The sequence below is a fragment of the Hyperolius riggenbachi genome, chromosome 3 (assembly GCF_040937935.1).
Source record: "Hyperolius riggenbachi isolate aHypRig1 chromosome 3, aHypRig1.pri, whole genome shotgun sequence".
In the NCBI taxonomy this organism is placed as follows: Eukaryota; Metazoa; Chordata; class Amphibia; order Anura; family Hyperoliidae; genus Hyperolius; species Hyperolius riggenbachi.
The window spans coordinates 223421336-223440592 of record NC_090648.1 but is presented as its reverse complement, the minus strand read 5'-3'; the positions used below and the strand labels follow the sequence as shown (position 1 = coordinate 223440592).

The 19257-nt window shown below is 43.3% G+C and overlaps 1 protein-coding gene and 1 long non-coding RNA gene across 3 annotated transcripts in view; one reads left to right on the top strand and one right to left on the bottom strand.

The window, feature by feature from the left end:
- The window catches only part of LOC137563415 (uncharacterized), a 33827-nt gene extending 16165 nt beyond the window's left edge, over window positions 1-17662 (top strand). The window contains exons 2-3 of the long non-coding RNA XR_011030345.1: window positions 15141-15200; window positions 17494-17662. This is a non-coding gene — a long non-coding RNA (uncharacterized lncRNA). The remainder of the gene's footprint in view (window positions 1-15140; window positions 15201-17493) is intronic.
- The window catches only part of LOC137563414 (protein KTI12 homolog), a 53853-nt gene that overhangs the window by 4129 nt on the left and 30467 nt on the right, over window positions 1-19257 (bottom strand). For both annotated transcript variants that reach the window (XM_068275828.1, XM_068275829.1), the window contains exons 7-8: window positions 5629-5788; window positions 4601-4663 (exon numbers count right to left, since the gene is read on the bottom strand). In XM_068275828.1, coding sequence (XP_068131929.1) covers window positions 4601-4663; window positions 5629-5788 — 223 coding nt within the window. The remainder of the gene's footprint in view (window positions 1-4600; window positions 4664-5628; window positions 5789-19257) is intronic.

The following is a 19257-nucleotide window of genomic DNA, read 5'->3' as shown; positions in this document are numbered from 1 at the left end:
GTTGCAAATTTGGTCGTTCCTGGAGGCAGGGCTAACGGCTGCAGCCCTGCCTCCAGTCGTGTCTATCTATGAGGTCTGAAGCGAGATTTATTCTCGCTTCAGACTCTCTTTAAAGGGGGAAGTTGGTAGACTCACCTCCCTCATAGAAAGGAAAACCAGACAATGGGACGTTACTCACAGTATAAAGTAACTTTTTATTAAAAGCTCCAAAGTTGCAACGCACTTCACGGGTCACAATCCTGCCCCATCAGGCAAACATTTTTGGAGGGTACAAAGTTGGGTCAATAGCCTGGCTAAGCGCCTCTGTCGACAGATCGCCCATAACCCAAAAGTTCATAGGTCTTCATTGGTGTCCTCCTAATGTTGAGAATAGGATTTGTATTATTGTTTGAAAAAAATTGGCTACATATTTTTTAACCACTTCATATCCAAGAGTTTTTCCCCTTAAAAAACCAGAGCAATTTTCACCTGTAAGCGCTCCTTCCATTCATTCGCCTATAACCTTATTACTACTTATCACAACAAAACAATCTATATCTTGTTTTTTTCTGCCACCAATTAGGCTTTCTTTGGGGTGTAGTTTTTGCTAAGAATTATTTTATTCTAAAACTGTTTTAACAGGAAAAATAAGAAAAAAAAATGTATTATTTCTCAGTTTTCGGCCATTATAGTTTTAAAATAATACATGCTAACATAATTAAAACCCACACATTTTATTTGCCTATTTGTCCTGGTTATTGCAACGTTTAAAATTTTTCCCTAGTACAATGTATGGCGCCAATATATTATTTGGAAATAAAAGTGCATTTTTTCAGTTTTGTGTCCATCCCTAATTACAAGCCCATAATTTATAAAGTAATAATAATATACCCTCTTGACATACATTAAAGTTCAGTCCCTAATGTAACCATTCATGTATTTATTTGTATTTTTTGGGGGGGGGGGGGGAGGGCTATTGGGGAGTGTGTGAGGTCAGGGGCTAATTTAAAATGCAAAAATAAGTTCTAATAGGTCCTTTATTGAAAAATAAAATGTAGATGTAATTTTACTTTTTGGCCACAAGATGTCCTTGCCACTCACTTTATGTGTCGTATTACGACCCATAGAGGAAGTGATGCATGGACGTTCTTTATGAATGGAGGCGCTGTCCCATGGACGGCTGCTTCCATTCACACAGGGGAACATTCTCACGCATTTGCTTACCTATCCTCACGCCCAACCTACCCCCACGAAATCGCAGACCCCCGCAGAAGAAATGTATTACTCCTCTACACCATTCTTGCATGGGGGGGGGGGGGGGATCTACTCTTCTAGTTATTAAAAAGGAGTCTTCTGGCAATAGGGAGGCCTGTTTCTATTTGGGCAGTTTTTAGTATTAACCCTTTTTAACTTGGATACCAGTTTATGTTTATAGCTATTTTATACTTTAATGCTTTAGATCAAAGATGACACTTGAGTTTCATCCCACTTTAACTAAACTTAAAGAAGTCCTCAATCAAATGATGCTACCCCAAGTACTACTTACTCAGGGCTTCCTCCAGTGCCTGGCAGCTGCTATGTTCCTCACCACAGCTCCGCTTTCCGCTGCTGGCTCCCAGTCCCCCACCAGGTGTCCTCTACTGTGCCTGCGCTGCTGTCAACCACCTCCACGTGGTCCAGAGCCTACTGTGCAGGGGCAGAACTACTGCACCTGTGCAGTACCCTCTGGACCACGTACAGGTGATTGAAAACCGCGCTCTCGCAAGTGCAGTAGTGGACGACCTGGAGGTCCTCCAGCGCACCATCGGGGGCCAGCGGCTAAGAGCGTAGCTGTATCGAAGGACATAGTAGCTGCCAGGGGCTGGAGGAAGCCCCGAGTAAGTAGTACTGGGGATAGGATCATTTGATTGATGGCTCCTTTAAATGCATATCATTAAAGAGAGTCTGAAGCCTAATAAAATACTTTTTACTTGCTACTTTTGTTAAGCAATATCAGCTGTGCTGAAACACCGCATTCCCGCGGCAGAACGATGCCTCTATACCCCCGAAATCCCTAGGGCAAAACTCGGGGAGTGCTTCCTGTAAGAGGCAGAGCTTTGTGCTGTAGTTCTGCCTTTACTGGAGTCAATCTCCTCTCGGTGCTCTCAATCTTCTTTCACAAAGAGGGGTGGGGAGAGGCGGAGATCAGCACGGAGATTGACTCCAGTAGAGGCAGAGCTACAGCACAAAGCTCTGCCTCCCTGGGCAGCAAAATCCACGACCTGGAAAGTCATGAATTTTTGCCCCGGGATTTTGGGGTATAAAGCCCTCGTTCTGCCGCGGCGTTTCAGCACTGCTGATATTGCTTAACAAAAGTACAGGTAAAAATAAGTATTTTATTAGGTTTCAGACTCTCTTTAATTACATGTTGCTCTGATAAGGGAGAAGTTTTGGTGAGGAACACAAGATGACATAATCCTGGTAAACGCCAATGATAAGCCAATTTTACCACGTCCATGTAGTATTAGGGTGAACAGATTTTGAATACTATAAGCAGATTGTGTAGATAAACTCTCATACTAAATGGAGGTGGTAAAATTGGTCAGTGATTGGCTAATCAAAGATGAAGGTGTGTAGCAGGCTTTAAGGTCCCCATCAATGATAGAGGTTTGATTGTATTATCTTATCAAATCTAATGCTGGGATTACACGGTACGTTTTTCGCATTCGATTCGGCGCGTGATCTATTAGCAATTCGATTGTCTGCTCGATTCTCTTATCTTCCACTCGGTTTTCTTATTTTTTTCCCATTGACTTCTATAAGAAATCGAGCGGAAACGAAACGAGCGGAACATCGGACATGTCGGAATTTTATCATCAAAGGCATCTATCGGAACGATTCTTACACAAAAACAACATATAGTGTAATCCCAGCATTATATAAGTACAAGGATATATAGTAAACAAATATTTTTGAAGAGACAAAAGTTTCAAGATGATCTTAAATTTTAATGTATCAAAAAGTTCTTCTGTAAAAACAGAGTTCACAAATCTTCAAGCGAATTCATCTTTGCAAACAACATCCCATTATCAAGTACCAAAAACATACTTTGGAATATGCAATCCTTTAAAAAATCTTTTTAAAGAGAGTCTGAAGCGAGAATAAATCTCGCTTCAGACCTCATAGATAGCAGGGGCATGTGTGCCCCTGCTAAAACGCCTTATCCCGTGGCTTAACGGGGGTCCCTTCACCCCCAAATCCCCTCCGTACAGCGGGGGAGCGCTTCCCCATTGGGGCAGGGCTAACCGCCGCAGCCCTGCCTCTAATCGCGCGTCTGTCAGACGCGTATCTCCGCCTCTCCCCCGCCCCTCTCAGTCTTCCTTCACTGAGAGGGGCGGGGGAGAGGCGGCAATGCGCGTCTGATAGACGCGACTAGAGGCAGGGCTGCAGCCGTTAGCCCTGCCTCCAGGAAAAGAAGATTTACGACCAAGGTTTGCGGGGGTGGGTTTGGGGGTGAAGGGACCCCGTTTAGCCGCGGGATAGCGGCGTTTTAGCAGGGGCACACATGCCCCTGCTAACTATGAGCTCTGAAGCGAGATTTATTCTCGCTTCAGAGTCTCTTTAAACAATTGCATATTTCAACGTATGTTTTTGGTACTTGATAATGGGATGTTGTTTGCAAAGATGAATTCGCTTGAAGATTAGTGAACTCTGTTTTTACAGAAGAACTTTTTGATACATTAAAATGTAAGATCATCTTGAAACTTTTGTCTCTTCAAAAATATTTTTTTTACTATATATCCTTGTACTTATATGAGTATATTATTGGTGTTCTGGCACACCATTGAGGATATGGTTTTTGGGTCTCCCAATGTTTCCAATTACAGTAATCCCAGCATTAGTAACGAGAAAGAGTATTAAAATATATTCACCCAACTACTACACAGATATGGTAAAGATTGTACAATCAGGATTGTATTGTTGATGCGAACCTTTTCAAAGCTCAGTGCCTTCTGAATATCCTGGTTACCAAACATTTTGTCAGAAAATTGGAGGGGATAATTTTGGCAGGAAAATATATACTGTATTTATCCATATACCTCCTCACTACATGTATCCTTTAAAGGGAACCTAAACTGAGAAGGATATGGATTTTTCCTTTTAACATAATACCAGTTGCCGGACTCTCCTGCTGATCCAGTGTTGCCAATACTTTCAGCCACAGCCCCTGAACAAGCATGCAGATCAGGTGCTCTGACTGAAGTCAGACTGGATTAGCTGCATGCTTGTTTCAGGTCTGTGATTCAGCCCTACTTCAGCCAAAGGGATCAGGACTGCCAGGCAACTGGTATTGATTAAAAGGAAACATCCATATCCCTCTCAGTTTAGGTTCCCTTTAAGTAGAAGGATTTCAGTTTTACTAATTTAATGAGTAAAAAACAAAATTGCCATCAATCTAAATTTTTGAGGGTTTTTTTTTGTTCAAAGAACATCGATGTAAGTAATATTGTTACCTTTACTGATAATTGTTCAGGGGAGATTTATCTCATTGGGGAAAAGGAAGGTGACATCAAAATGCAACTAAAAGTCATTCTCCTAATGTATAGTATGTGCAAAAGCATACAAGTCATGTGACACTCACAGTCACAACGTCCTGCGTCACCTTGTCCAACTCGTGTAGGAAGTTTGTGGAAGACAAAGGTTGCTGTTTGGAAAAAAAAAAACACATTTAGAACATAATCCATCTATCCAACAGTATATAAGGGAAGAATATAAATGGTAAGATCAATTTTCCCTCTACCATCTTAAAAGGCCAGCATCAGCCTGGCAGAGGGAATACTAGCCTACATACTGTTTAAAGAGAACCAAATTATAACAATATATAAGCAATCATGTAAAATATTAAAAAATTATCTTGAATTGTGTACCACAAAGATCATATATTCATATACAAATATTATTTAAAGCTGCTTGCAAGACCCATATGGAAAAAGCAACATTAAAACATGCAAAGCTGCCGAGAGTTCAGTAAGGCAAGCTGTGGCTACACCGGTATAGTTCAGATCCTAATGGTGCAAAGCTCTTTGTAATAGGTATTTGCATGCAAATTTGCAAGCTGCTCCACTTGTGCTCTAAGCTGAACACCCTCTCCTCAGCCATACCCCCCCTCTATCAGTACCAGAGTAGGGGGCATGGCTGCAAGAGGTTGAACCTCTGCTGTGACACAGTGACCTTCTTCTAGTTCCCATCATGTTACTATCTGGAAGTTCCTGCATGATATCACCACTGAGGCTTTTTGAACGTACGAGGCCTTGGTGCATCAGATTCTGAGTGCCCTCTAAATTATAGAATCATACAGGGAGAAGTTCAAACACGGAGTGTACAACAGTAGGTAACAATGCTGAGGATGGTCCCTTTGACTGATTTCCTACCTTATCCTTTTGATACATCTGAACAATAGAGTTCCTTGCTGCACTACCGTCGCTTTTTACAAAGCAATTGAAAAGAGAATGTATCCTCTAATGCAGAAAATCAGTACTAGGATCAATACATCAGCTGCTGATAGGCAGATTTCTGCAATGGAGCCTAGAGATCTCCGAGAGTGTTGCACTGCTTCTCCTGTCTTGCAAGACCACGTGTGGATGTGCAAAGAAGGGATATATTGCTTACGGTCTGTGTGGATTGGTTGGGTGGAGGGGCTTTCCTGTGGAAAATTGCATTACAGATCTCTTCCAATGGAAGCACATCATCCTTTTGTACAGTAAAGAGCGGGCTGTCCCACCGATTCCGAGAATCAGGTGCTTCAAATCTCTGTACCAAAGCATCAAATCTGTCAAGTAAAAGCACATATGACAAACCCATTACTACAACATTTGACATTCTTGAGGGCTTTGAGATATACATCACACAAATCTAAATATTTCTAAGCGTAAACTATTTTTATCAATGTAACAGTTATGAAAACCTACACCCATCAATTTCAGTCTTTCTCAAGTCTTTCAGGTTGTATCCAGAAGGGAGCAAGAGTGTGTCTTATTATATTTTACTCATTCACATAATAACAGACTATTTTTCTTAGCTCTTTAAAGACTGCAATGCCACAGTTCACATAAATTACTGTCCTTTAAGGGGTAAAATCAAATGTCTGTCACAGTTTAAAGGCACAATTGACTGGATTTAATTAACCTACCACAATATTTGGGACATGGCAGAAAATAATATTTGAGAGAATCCACACAAACAAAGGAAAGCAGACAAAGATCATTTTTATGGTGGCCCCTTTTTTGTCCAATCTTACCAAATCTATGTAAAACTGATTGAATATATTGAATGGATACTTTAGGCCAGTGGTTCTCAAACTAAGGCCCGTGGGCCGAATGCGGCTCCCCTGAGGCTTTTTTACCGGCCCTTCACACACAAACTGTATTACATACAGATGTGGCCCGCTACATCTTTAAATACTGGTGACTGCATATAGAATAGCAGTGTTGGCACTACCCTTCCACATGGAAGCCAGAAAGCAGTCATTCAATGCCTTCCAATCCTAGGTATGCCTCACTGTCTGGCACACAAAAACATATTCAGGAACCGCATGAATGAGTGTGCCCATGTGTAGGGGTGGGTAATTTGCAGTTCATGCAACTACTGGAGATAGGGTGTTATTTTGGGGGAGGGGGGATGACATTATGGCTCACATATGACTTGCTATGCTAGGGGTCACAATATTTACACTCGCTGTGTTGGTGGAATAATAACTGCACTTGCTGAGTTGGGGGGGGCACACTATCTGAACATGCTGGCATGCTGAGACATGAGGCTGCACTTGTAAGTAGGCACTGTCTGCAATACCTAGGTTCAGTATAATGTTTTTCTACATCATCCGGCCCCCCAGCAGTCTAAAGTATTTTGACCCGGCCCTTGACCGAAAAAGTTTGGGGACCCCTGCTTTAGGCAGTTTCTTACATTATGGTACATAGAAATCTTAATATTGGAGTAAAAAGATTAAATCATTAGTGACCACCATAAGGTTCATTTCAGATGGAATGCTGCAGGCGGTAAATTCACCGCCTGTCTGCTGCTCCTGTGCACTGTCCAGGCACTTGCTAGCTCGGTATGCAAGTGTGCAAGTGATAGGTTCCTGGAGGTGGTCAATTCGCCACCTGTCTACTGCTCCTGTGCACTGTCTGGGCGATTGCTAGCTAGGTATGCAAGTGATAGGATGCTGGAGGTAGTAAATTCACCACCTGTCTGCTGCTCCTGTGCACTGTCCAGGCGCTTGGTAGGTAGGTATGCAAGTGATAGGATGCTGGAGGTGGTAAATTCACCACCTGTCTGTTGCTCCTGTGCACTGACCAGGCACTTGGTAGCTAGGTATGCTAGTAATGCAATACAAAGCTAGCAGCACTGGAGACGCAATCTAGATTAAACAAGATTTCTGCTGAAATATTGTCTAATATCTAATGAAAATCGTAATATCGCAGTGGCGTACCAATTCAGATATTTGTTAGCCACATCTTGGAGCATGCCCTCTGTTTAACCTCTCCCTCTCCATGGGTACCTTCCCCTCTGACTTCAAACAGGCCACTGTACTTCCCCTACTTAAAAAACCCTCACTAGACCCCTCACTTCCATCCAGCTACCGCCCCATCTCCTTACTCCCTTTTACATCTAAACTCCTGGTGCGTTTAGTCCACCAACGCATGGCCCATTACCTTGACTCCAACTCCCTGTTTGACCCCCAACAATCAGGATTTCGGCCAGGCCACTCCACCGAGACTGCCCTCACCAAGGTCGTCAATGACCTCACGCTTGCCAAGGCCAAAGGAAAATACACTATCCTTCTCCTCCTAGACTTCTCATCAGCATTCGACACTGTTGATCACTCCCTGCTACTCCAGTCCCTGCAATCTGTGGGTATCCAAGACCATGCCCTAGCATGGTTTTCCTCCTACCTCTCAAATCGCTCCTTCAAGACCTCCTTCAATGGTTCCTCCTCAACCTCCTTCCCACTTTCAGTTGGGGTCCCCAAAGGCTCTGTTCTTGGTCCCCTGGTGTTCTCCATTTACACCGCCTCCATCGGAAAACTCATCTCCTCTCTGGGTTTCAACTATCACCTATATGCAGATGACACCCAGATTTACCTCCATACCACTGACCTCTCCACCACCACCATGGAGAAGGTATCCTCTGGCCTCTCAGCTATTTCATCGTGGATGTCTGCCAGGTTCCTAAAATTAAACCTGGATAAGACTGAACTCCTGATCTTCCCGCCCTGTGCTGCTTCACCCCCACTGACCTCTATGTCACTGTCAATGGCACAATCATTCATCCAACCACACAAGCCCGCTGCCTGGGTGTCACCCTGGACTCGGCCCTCTCCTTCACCTCCCACACCCAAACCGTAGCTAGAGCCTGCTATTTCCCCTTACGCAACATCTCCAAGATCCGGCCTTTCCTGACCCCAGACACTACCAAACTCCTTGTCCATGCCCTCATCATCTCCCGCCTGGACTACTGCAACTCCCTCTTGTCAGGCCTTCCTCAAAACCGCATCGCCCCCCTAAAATCCATCATGAACGCAGCAGCCAGACTCATCTACTCCTCCCACCGCTCTGTCTCCACAACTCCCCTACGCAAATCCCTTCATTGGCTTCCAATTCACTTCAGAATCAGCTTCAAGATCCTATGTTTGGCATACAAATCCATACACAAGTCCTCCCCAACCTACATCTCTGACCTGGTCAGCAGATATACACCTGGCCGCCCACTTCGCTCCTCCAACGACCTCCTCTTAACGACCCCACGCATCTCGCACTCCCATGCCAGACTGCAGGACTTCACTAGAGCTGCCCCTATCCTGTGGAACTCTCTCCCACTGCCCATCAGGCTCGCTCCCACCTTCAACACCTTCAAAAAAGCACTCAAAACTCACTTCTTCAAGGAGGCCTACATCAACTCAACACTACCCTAATCCTTTCTGCCAATAACTTCTTGATGCACCCCCTCTAGATTGTGTCACCAGCCCCTCCCTCTAGATTGTAAGCCTTTGGCAGGGCCCTCTCCCCTTGTGTATCATACTTGACTGTGTGCACTGTACCCAGCATTTGGAACTGGAAATTTTTTTTACCACTACCATTGCAGTTATGATCTGGCATTGTACTATTATCTGCATTGTGTTGTGTATCTTATTGCTATTACCTGTATTGTTGTATCTATGGTCTGTTACCTGTATTGTTCTGTCAACCCTGTTATAATTCTAAAAAGGTGGAGGTCGCTTTAGGTAGGTATGTTTAACTGTTCTGCCCGCTGCTAACTAGTTAAATATGGGGACCCACTCTCCTCATACAAAATAATTGTATTTGAGTAAACAGATACTAGTTGCGCTGGGTCTGTATCATTCACCCAATATTATATATATTCAAACCGTTATTCAGTAAAGCATCTGAAGATTTATTGATACAATAAATTACATTACATTACATGTGAGTCAAGCAATAATAGTATATAACTGTCTCATTCAGACTAACAATCATCCACAGACCCTCCAATGTGCATAGATTGCCAAAAAATAAGTAAATATAAAATATAAATATGTAAAAAAGGCCTTAGAGATAAGCAATTGCAAAAAAAAGAAAATATCATGCGGATACCTAAAAATAGTATATCAATAATTATAGATTGGACTCCCTCCAACGGAAAAAATTGCTGGCATGTCCCAATATAGATCACAATGAAGTCTCATAGAGGGATGACACCCCACGACTTAATATGAAATCGATCTTCCAATGTAGGTTACGCTTATAGATGCCAGGCGTCAAAGGCTCTAATCGGCATTGTAGATTGCATATAATTCATATAGTTCATGAGTGGACTCACCTCCTTCCTCAAAAGCCAGTAGTGTTTACAAGTTGTGATAACGGTGAATGTACTCACGTCCTGGGGTAAGAGCTGCTAAGAGATTTACAGGGGGTCCAGTTCGTGTGTCCGAGCTCCGGCCGGCAGCTCAATGACACTATTCGGCTCCGTACTGTATCCACGACCGTCCGCAGCGATCGGGTGTAGTAGTTCCGGGTGGCGGCTGGTCTACTTCCGGTGACGTCACCTGCTCCTCGCGTCCTCTATTGCTAGGTTATCGCTGGATTGCGGTTAGCGGAGGATGATAGACAAATTATGTCTAGTAGTGCCTGTTGTAAGAGTCCTCGCTAAACAATGTAGGATGGTGCAGAGTGAGGGATAAGACTAACGCGTTTCGCCAGACTTCAGCTGCCTTTATCAAAGTCAACTGACTTTGATCGCATGGTGCGAGGAGCAGGTGACGTCACCGGGAAGTAGACCAGCGGCCACCCGGAACTACTACACCCGATCGCTGCGGATGGTCGTGGATACAGTACGGAGCCGAATAGTGTCATTGAGCTGCCGGCCGGAGCTCAGACACACGAACTGGACCCCCTGTAAATCTCTTAGCAGCTCTTACCCCAGGACGTGAGTACATTCACCGTTATCACAACCTGTAAACACTACTGGCTTTTGAGGAAGGAGGTGAGTCCACTCATGAACTATATGAACTATATGCAATCTACACTGCCGATTAGAGCCTTTGACGCCTGGCATCTATAAGCGTAACCTACATTGGAAGATCGATTTCATATTAAGTCGTGGGGTGTCATCCCTCTATGAGACTTCATTGTGATCTATATTGGGACATACAAGCATTTTTTTCCGTTGGAGGGAGTCCAATCTATAATTATTGATATACTATTTTCAGGTATCCGCATGATATTTTCTATTTTTTTCTATTTTTTGCAATTGCTTATCTCTAAGGCCTTTTTTACATATTTATATTTTCTATTTACTTATTTTTTGGCAATCTATGCACATTGGAGGGTCTGTGGATGATTGTTAGTCTGAATGAGACAGTTATATACTATTATTGCTTGACTCACATGTAATGTAATGTAATTTATTGTATCAATAAATCTTCAGATGCTTTACTGAATAACGGTTTGAATATATATAATATTGGGTGAATGATACAGACCCAGCGCAACTAGTATCTGTTTACTCAAAAACCCTGTTATCATTGTCTGTAATCCTATTTATTGTACAGCGCTGCGTAATATGTTGGCGCTATATAAATCTAATAAATAATAATAATAATAATTAGGTGGATTTAGCCAATCTCTACCTCCAATTCCATAAATTAAAAAAGTGCACAAATCCAGGTGATCTTACCCCGGTCACTGCTTTATTGCATATATGTCAGCATTACAGACAGACTTGCACAAACTTTTAAGCCTTCAAGCCTAATATCTAAAGGATGCAAAGTTGTACAATAAGTGATATCATGTAGCTATCAAAAATGTATCTGAAAGAGGAGTAGAGATCTGTTGAGTTGCATACATAGGCACATTTTCTGATATCTTCATTTAATATAAAATATGGGAAACACTGCAGAATGTGTACAGAGAACATTTGCCATTTAACAGTCTCTCACCCCAGAGCCACAAGGAAAGGAATCAGATACCTGAATATGAATGTTGTCACCTGAAAAAGGGCAGTGTTTATTTTACCCCTATGACATGAACCTTCCATTTTCTTGGTATTGAATCGCTGGCTACTCCTTTTACTCATCAACAAGTAGTGGCATAAAGATCAGGAAAGGTTTGGAATTTCAGCATTTTCCAGAAGCAAAACACTACTTACTTTGGAAATAAATCAGTTAAAATAATGATATTAAATATTAAGTAGAAGAAAAGCAATTTTAATTGTTCTCAAAAACAGTTTTTGCAAGCTGAGAAAAAAACTTGGTATTCTAGTCGCCTCCAACTAATCTCTAAACATCTGAAAATCTTTCCTCCTCATCTGCAATTCAAAGAGCTTCTTGTTGGAATAAAAGACGTACAAGATTTCTAGCAGGCGTCGATGGCGCCTTTGAACTAACCAATTCAGAAATCCGTACAACCCCCCAGAGAGAGGCTTGTGGAGCTCTGCATGTTAAAACTGCTTCTAATGAATTATTCTCTGTTTCCCTCCAAGGCAAAATTATGATTTTCTTTTTCGTGCCCTGTCAGTCAAGAAAAACAAATGAAGTGACAGTATCGCAATGAAGAAAAAAGCAGCATACTTTGAATTCTACTGATAATCACATTACAATTCCAAACACTGTCCTCGGAAAACAACGTCAATGTATAACTAATGGAGAGTCCAAACAAAACATGTATAAAGTAAGGTCGTAATACAACAAAAGGATTGATAAATATAGCCTTGTGGGAACTCTGGATATGTTGGCCCCATAGGCACTTGCACAGCTAAAATGGAGGGAATGGAATAGAATGAATGTATCTAGCCAAAATATATCTGCCAGGCTAGAATAATCAGTATAGTTGAACAATGTAATCATTTAATCAGAGGCTAATAACAGTCAGATGATTCTACTCAAGTCAAAGATTTTCAAGACATCTCTTGCTAATGAGCAGATTCATCTCAACAAGGTCTTACTGTGATCCTGATTGGCTGTTAATGGTATAGAATCTCAGTTGGGAAGAGGATCCCTTGCAATGGTAAGAACGGTTAAAGAATCCACAACAATAGGTCATCACCAACAGTTATCCAAAGCTACCCTCAACTAAGCTACAGCTGACAGCATGGCAGGCCATGGAATATGAACACTTAGGTTCCACTAGGGCAGTGATGGCCAACCTTGGTACTTCAGCTGTGAAAAAACTACAAATCCCATCATGCCTCTGCCTTCCCGAGTTATGCTTAGAGCTGTCAGAGTATTGCAATGCCTCATGGGACTTGTAGTTCCACCACAGCTGGAGTGCCAAGGTTAGCCATTACTGCACTAGGGGAACTGTTACGGGACCTAGTCCGGCATGGCATCAGGACTAAGTCCAACGCTTTGATTACTGCCAGCCCCAAGCCTTGTCTCTGTGCCACATTATTTCATTATGTGGGGGCATTTGGGCTTGCCCCTAGGGACACCATTTCCGGGTCTAGTCAGGGATGGCATCAGGCTACAGGGATCAAAGTGTTGAACAAAGTCCGTCACTTTGATCCCCTTCAGCACAGCACAGCACAGCACTATCAGTGTTCTCCCTAGGCTCTTCCCACCCTCCATCCCAGGTGGTTCAGTGGAACTTTTTGTCAAGAGTGTGATGGAAGATTGCAGGGCATTGATCTACCCTACAGCACCTATGAATCTTTCCCATTTGGAGACACAGGCCTTAAAATGGTTAAAAGATAATAAAGATTTAACCATAAGGGAAGCCGACAAGGGAGGGGGGGTGGTGGTCATGGCCACTAAGGACTATCAGGCTGAGTGCCTTAGACAATTAAACGACAGAGCCACCTATACGAAATTGCCTTGTGACCCTACCCCTAGTTACACTTTGGAACTTAAGAATCTCCTGTCAAAAGCAGTAATGAATGGGACTTTAGATAGGACTTTGGCCAACAAATTGGTACCACAACATCCTAGAAGTCCGGTGTGGTATGCCATCCCAAAAATTCACAAATCTACTGATAAACCGCCTGGGAGGCCAATCGTTTCTGCAATTGGCTCCCTTAAGGAGTCCCTTTCCCAATTTTTGGACTTTAAATTAAGACCCCTCTTGAGATCATTACCAGCATATGTGGGGGATACAGTAGAGGTGTTGAATATTTTGAACTCTTTTGAATGGCAGTCCTCATATCATTTAGCCACGATAGATGTTGTTGCATTGTATAGTAGTATTTGCCATGCAGATGGTCTTTAGGCCATATCACATTTTCTCCCAGCTTTCCAATATTCAGATGAGGAACAGTGGTTCCTTCCGGCGGGTCTGGAGTTTGTCCTCACCAGGAATGCGTTCCTGTTTAACCGCCAGTGGTACCGTCAGGAGGTCGGCACGGCAATGGGGAGCCCGGTTGCCCCCACCTATGCCGGCCTCTTCATGGGCCACTGGGAGGTCAACCACATCTTTTCGATGGGGAACGCGTTTCTGGGGAGGATCAAACTCTGGATCCATTTCATAGACGACATTCTACTTATATGGGATGGAGATGCTGGGTCCTTTGAGGAATTTATGACGATTATAAATGACAACGATGTTAATATGGCCTTTACTCATACTTGGGGTGAGAAATCCATTGAATTTTTGGACTTGAACATTGATGTCAGTAGAGGGTCATTGATCACTAAGACATATAGAAAGCCCACAGCGGTTAATTCAATTCTACATTCCTCCAGTTACCACCCCCCTTCTACCATCCGGTCTCTCCCTTTTGGCCAGTTCCTCCATCTCAGGAGGAACGTGACCACAATGGAGGACTTCCTGGAACAGGCGGAACAGCTGAGGGATAGACTTCGTGCCAGGGGTTACAAGGAGGAAATTATTCTTGAGGCCTTTCAAAAAGCTGCCAACAAGGATAAACAGTCATTGTTGATTCCCAAAATAAAAAGACAGCAGAATAGATTCTTTATGCACTTTACTTATTCCCCTCTATTTGATAAGATCAAGAAATCGATTAATAATAACTGGTGGATATTACAGGAGGACAAGCTCCTTGAAGACAAGTGTCGACAGACCCCTTGTATATCCTATAAAAAGGTTCCCAACCTGAAGGATCAGTTGTCCCATAGTGAATTTGTGAGCAGCAATACCTCTAATTGGCTGGGTAGAAGCAGACCCCCCGGTAATTACAGATGTAACTCTTGTTCCTGTTGTAATTTCTTAATCACTGGTAGACAATTCAGCAGATTTGGAAAAACAGTGAGATTTAAACAGTTTATTAATTGTAAAACTAAGGGAATTATATATGCCCTTATCTTCCCCTGTGAATTTATATATGTATGTATGTCTACCCGCATGATGCAGGATAGATACCAAGAACATTGTAGATCTCTGGGAAATCCTCGTGCTAAGGGCTGCCCAAGGGTTATGGACCACATGAACTCTGTGCATTTGGGTTAAGGTTTTTTGGGCTGGAAGTAGTAACCAGAGATGGTAGGGGCGGAGATTGGGTCAGAAAATTACAACACAGGGAAAGCTTCTGGATTTCTTTTTTTGAAGCTGTAGGTCCTTTGGGACTAAATGAAAGGAATGATTTTTCAGTGTTTTTGTAATGAGATATGTTGCTTTTTAATATTGCTTATTGTATTTTTAATTACACTCCCTTTTTTCACCTTTTGTGTTTTTTAGGAATTGATCTGTGTGTGGGGGGAGGCCAGCGGCAGCGCACCTAAAGACGAGATTGGTCAGGTAAATAAGTCCATTGGTCCCTATGCAGCAGGACAGCTTTTGCTGCCGTCCTTCATAGCTTGGGTGATACCCGTTCTGTTTGATGCCTGTTGCGCCCAAATATTGGTGCAGATTGATGTCTGTGAGATTCCCCGTGTGTAGACAGCTTTTGCTGTCAATTCTCATGCAGGTAGTAACAGTAACTAAGGACGCCTCTCGCTTCCGTGATGTGCGGGGTGCGTTGCTTTTTTTTGCACTGCATCTCGTGCACTCCGGATGGTGATAGGCGCAGATCTCTGTTGAGTGTATACGTCACTCGAGATCTGTAGGGGGCAGGTTCTATGCCGGGCGGGTTTGGCCACTAACAAGGGCCGGGGCTTGGTACTCTGTGGACCCTCAGCTCTGATTTGTCCTTTGCTGCGGGTGACCACTTCCGGGGACGGCATTTTGATGGTGTGCTGGGTCTGGCGTCCTCCCGCATCGATTTGGAAATAAGTGAGTACACTATTTAAGGGGTGACTACGGGGGGGGGGGGCTCTTTTGTCCTGACAAAGCACTCTACAGTTGAGTGCGAAACAGCTGTTGACACCTTCACACGTTTGTCCCTCTTTTTCCTGGTAGACTGATGCCGTTACTTTGAAATTGATTTTAACCTGTTCTAATAAAGGCGTGTTTTTTTACTGGATGTGCCCAGCTGCTCTCATCTCTTCAAATAACTGGTCTGGTGGAACTGTTTTTGGGCTTGGAGCACTCTAGGGAAGCCTGCTGTGGTTGGTCCTGTGCACCTCCTCTTCATATTACTGCCCATCATGCCTCTGCCTTCCCGAGTTATGCTTAGAGCTGTCAGAGTATTGCAATGCCTCATGGGACTTGTAGTTCCACCACAGCTGGAGTGCCAAGGTTAGCCATTACTGCACTAGGGGAACTGTTACGGGACCTAGTCCGGCATGGCATCAGGACTAAGTCCAACGCTTTGATTACTGCCAGCCCCAAGCCTTGCCTCTGTGCCACATTATTTAATTATGTGAGGGTATTTGGGCTTGCCCCTAGGGACACCATTTCCGGGTCTAGTCAGGGATGGCATCAGGCTACAGGGATCAAAGTGTTGAACAAAGTCCGTCACTTTGATCCCCTTCAGCACAGCACAGCACTATCAGTGTTCTCCCTAGGCTCTTTTAGCCGGGTGCTCCACCCGGCTATTTTTAGTGAGCACCCAGCTGTTATCAGCTCACCTCCCCCTATGCTGTAAGCAGAGTAGCACACAGAAGCACCGGCCCTGCATTCTCTCATCTTGCCCCACCCAGCTACTTTTTTATGCCACCCGGCTACTATTCCATGCCACCCGGCTGGAAAACAATTCTGGGGAGAACACTGACTATACAACGGATACTCTGAGAAAACAACGTAAATGAATATTATGTTAGGATTGATGGAAATATCCATGCAATTCCCTATTCTGGTATGTAGCAATAATTACGCCTGAACGATTTTAGGAAAAAATTGAATTGAGCGATGTCTGTCCAAAATCACAATTTCGTTTTGATTCACAATTTCCTTCAAGCATTGTTCCCCTCCTCTGTACGCCTCTGTCCCAGTCTCTCTTTGTGCCCCCTTTGTCTGTGTCCCCTCTAGGTCTCTCTCTTGCCCCTCTATGCCCCCTCTGTCCTCCAAAGCTGTTCCAGCACGAGTTCAGTGATGCCCGTCTATCCACTTTGCCTCCTGCAGGTTCCAATGCACAGCATACTTCCTATATATGACATACAGGAACCAGGAAGTATGCCGTGCACAAGAGCCGGCACACAGCAAGAGAGGACGGACAGTGTTGGACTCGTGTCGGAAGGTATGTTCAACATTGCCGATGCTGTGGGCTGCACGTGCTGAGACTTGGTCACAATGTCCCGAAAAAAAAACAATTTATTATTACATGCGTAATTACAGTTCTAACAGTCCACAGATAATCATTGTGGGGGGTGCTGTGCCTTGACAAAGGAGACCCCCAGTGGCCCAGTGAATGGTCAAAGCTGTCTTTACTCATGTAAATATAAATTGTTCTGGTTTTTTTTAGCTATTACAGACCTTTGAGGATATGGGATGGAACCTATGTGGCTCTGCCCTATCATTCTAGAAGTGTGTGATCCTGGGATAGATTTCTATACTAATAACAACACTCAAGGTTTAGAGACAGTATGCCCTGATACAGTATAGCAAGGTTGTTTAGGGCTGAAAAATGTCAGAGAATAACTGCAATTCTGCAAACTTTATCTAAATTGAAAATTATAAACCATATTCTCATCTGCTCTCTATGTCACTTAAGCCTTTACAGGAGTGGAGACAAGACTCTACGAGACAACTGCTTGCAGTTCAGAAGTTTATGGAAAAATGGAAGAGGCAAAGGCTCTGGCGCATGGCGCTTTGAGTCCGCCAGGACAAAAGCGCAATGTAAATGTTCTTTGTCTTGTCCGTGCCTTGGTTTAATAAACTTTTCTCCCAGTAGTTTTTCACACCTTATCAGTAAAATTCTCTTCCCACCATCAGCAAAAAAAAAAAAAAAAAAAAAAGCACTGTACACAAAATATGTTTTTTTAAAGATACTGACATTTTTTTTCTTTATTTTTAGTATTTCTATACTTGCCATGTACACACGTTGCAGAAACCTCTCCTACTTGAATTAAGACCAATGCTTGCTGTCTGTGAAGAACATCTGCAAAATATCTGCAGTCATTGTTCTGTCTTCGTCCTCCTAAATGGCCTGTGCTTCAGTACATTTATACATAATGTACAGTATACTAAGCACAGATTGAGGAAAGACATTAGTTATCCTCCATACAGATTTTGCAGCCAGATTTTTATTTCAGCCTTACAAAATCCAGGAAAGTTTGAATTGAGTAAAAGCTTTTACTACAGGAAGGTGTACATACTATTGCAAATTCACAAACATTAAAGGGAAATTCCACAAAGCGACACTAGACTGGGAATTAAATAGGAATAACATTTGTATTTTCAGCAGCTTGGTCATCGGCAATGGTTTCAAAGCCTCGCTATCTAAATGACCATTTAATAGGAAATTCTATTTTTTTCTGGTAAATTACAATCCATCTAGTATAGTTCTATATATCCTGTAAAGCAGGATTAGCAGCAAACATTATTCTTGCTGGCTATAGATAGATGACTGGGTCCATACTCTGAAGTGGTCAGAGATATAATACTCAAAAATCAAACTATTATGTATTTGTATTATGCAAGGCATCAGATTCCAATCTTACTGTGTATGGGCTGGTGCACACCAGAGTGGTTCTGAAGCGCTTTTTAAGATGCTTGCAGGGGGAAAACCGCTTGGCTAATGAAAGTGAATGGGATGGTGCACACCAGTGCAGCTTGTTTTTTCCACAAACGCAAACTCGGGGGGCTGCAGCACTTTTTAGATTTCTGAGGCGTTTCTGCCTCAATGGTAATGTATAGGAAAATGGAAAACAGCTCTGAAAAACGTTAAATCAGAGCGGTTTTCCAGGCGTTTTTTTTACAGAAGCTGTTCTGTAACAGCTTTACTGTCTGTAACAATATTTGAATCTGCTACACAAAAACACTGCAAAAAACGCTAGGCATGTTTAGAAAACCTCTCTATACATGCCTAGAATCGCTCTGAAATCTGCTTCAAAAACCTCTAGCGTTTTGCGGATCTGCTAGAGGTTTTTGGTGTGCACTGGGCCAATGAGAAGCTTTAGTCTGGAAATCACAGTGTTAGCAAAGTTTGTGGGCACAGGCCAGATTTGTGATGTATGAAAAAACAAATGTGTTCCTAAACCGAGAAGGATATAGAGACTGACATTTATTTCCTTTTAAAGGGACTCCGAGCTCATCTTAAAAATTAAAATTAAAACTCACCCGGGGCTTTCTCCAGCCCAGTGCTGGTCGGGAGGTCCCACGACGGCATCCTGGCTCCTCTCCTAGTCCCCGCTCCGAAATGGCTGACCGGCGGCAGCCCGGGCGACACTCGGCCGAGTGTCGGGCTTCTTCTTCGCGTCATCACGGCAGCCGGCGTGGCAGTACGGCGCATGCGCGCTTTAATCGCGCATACGCC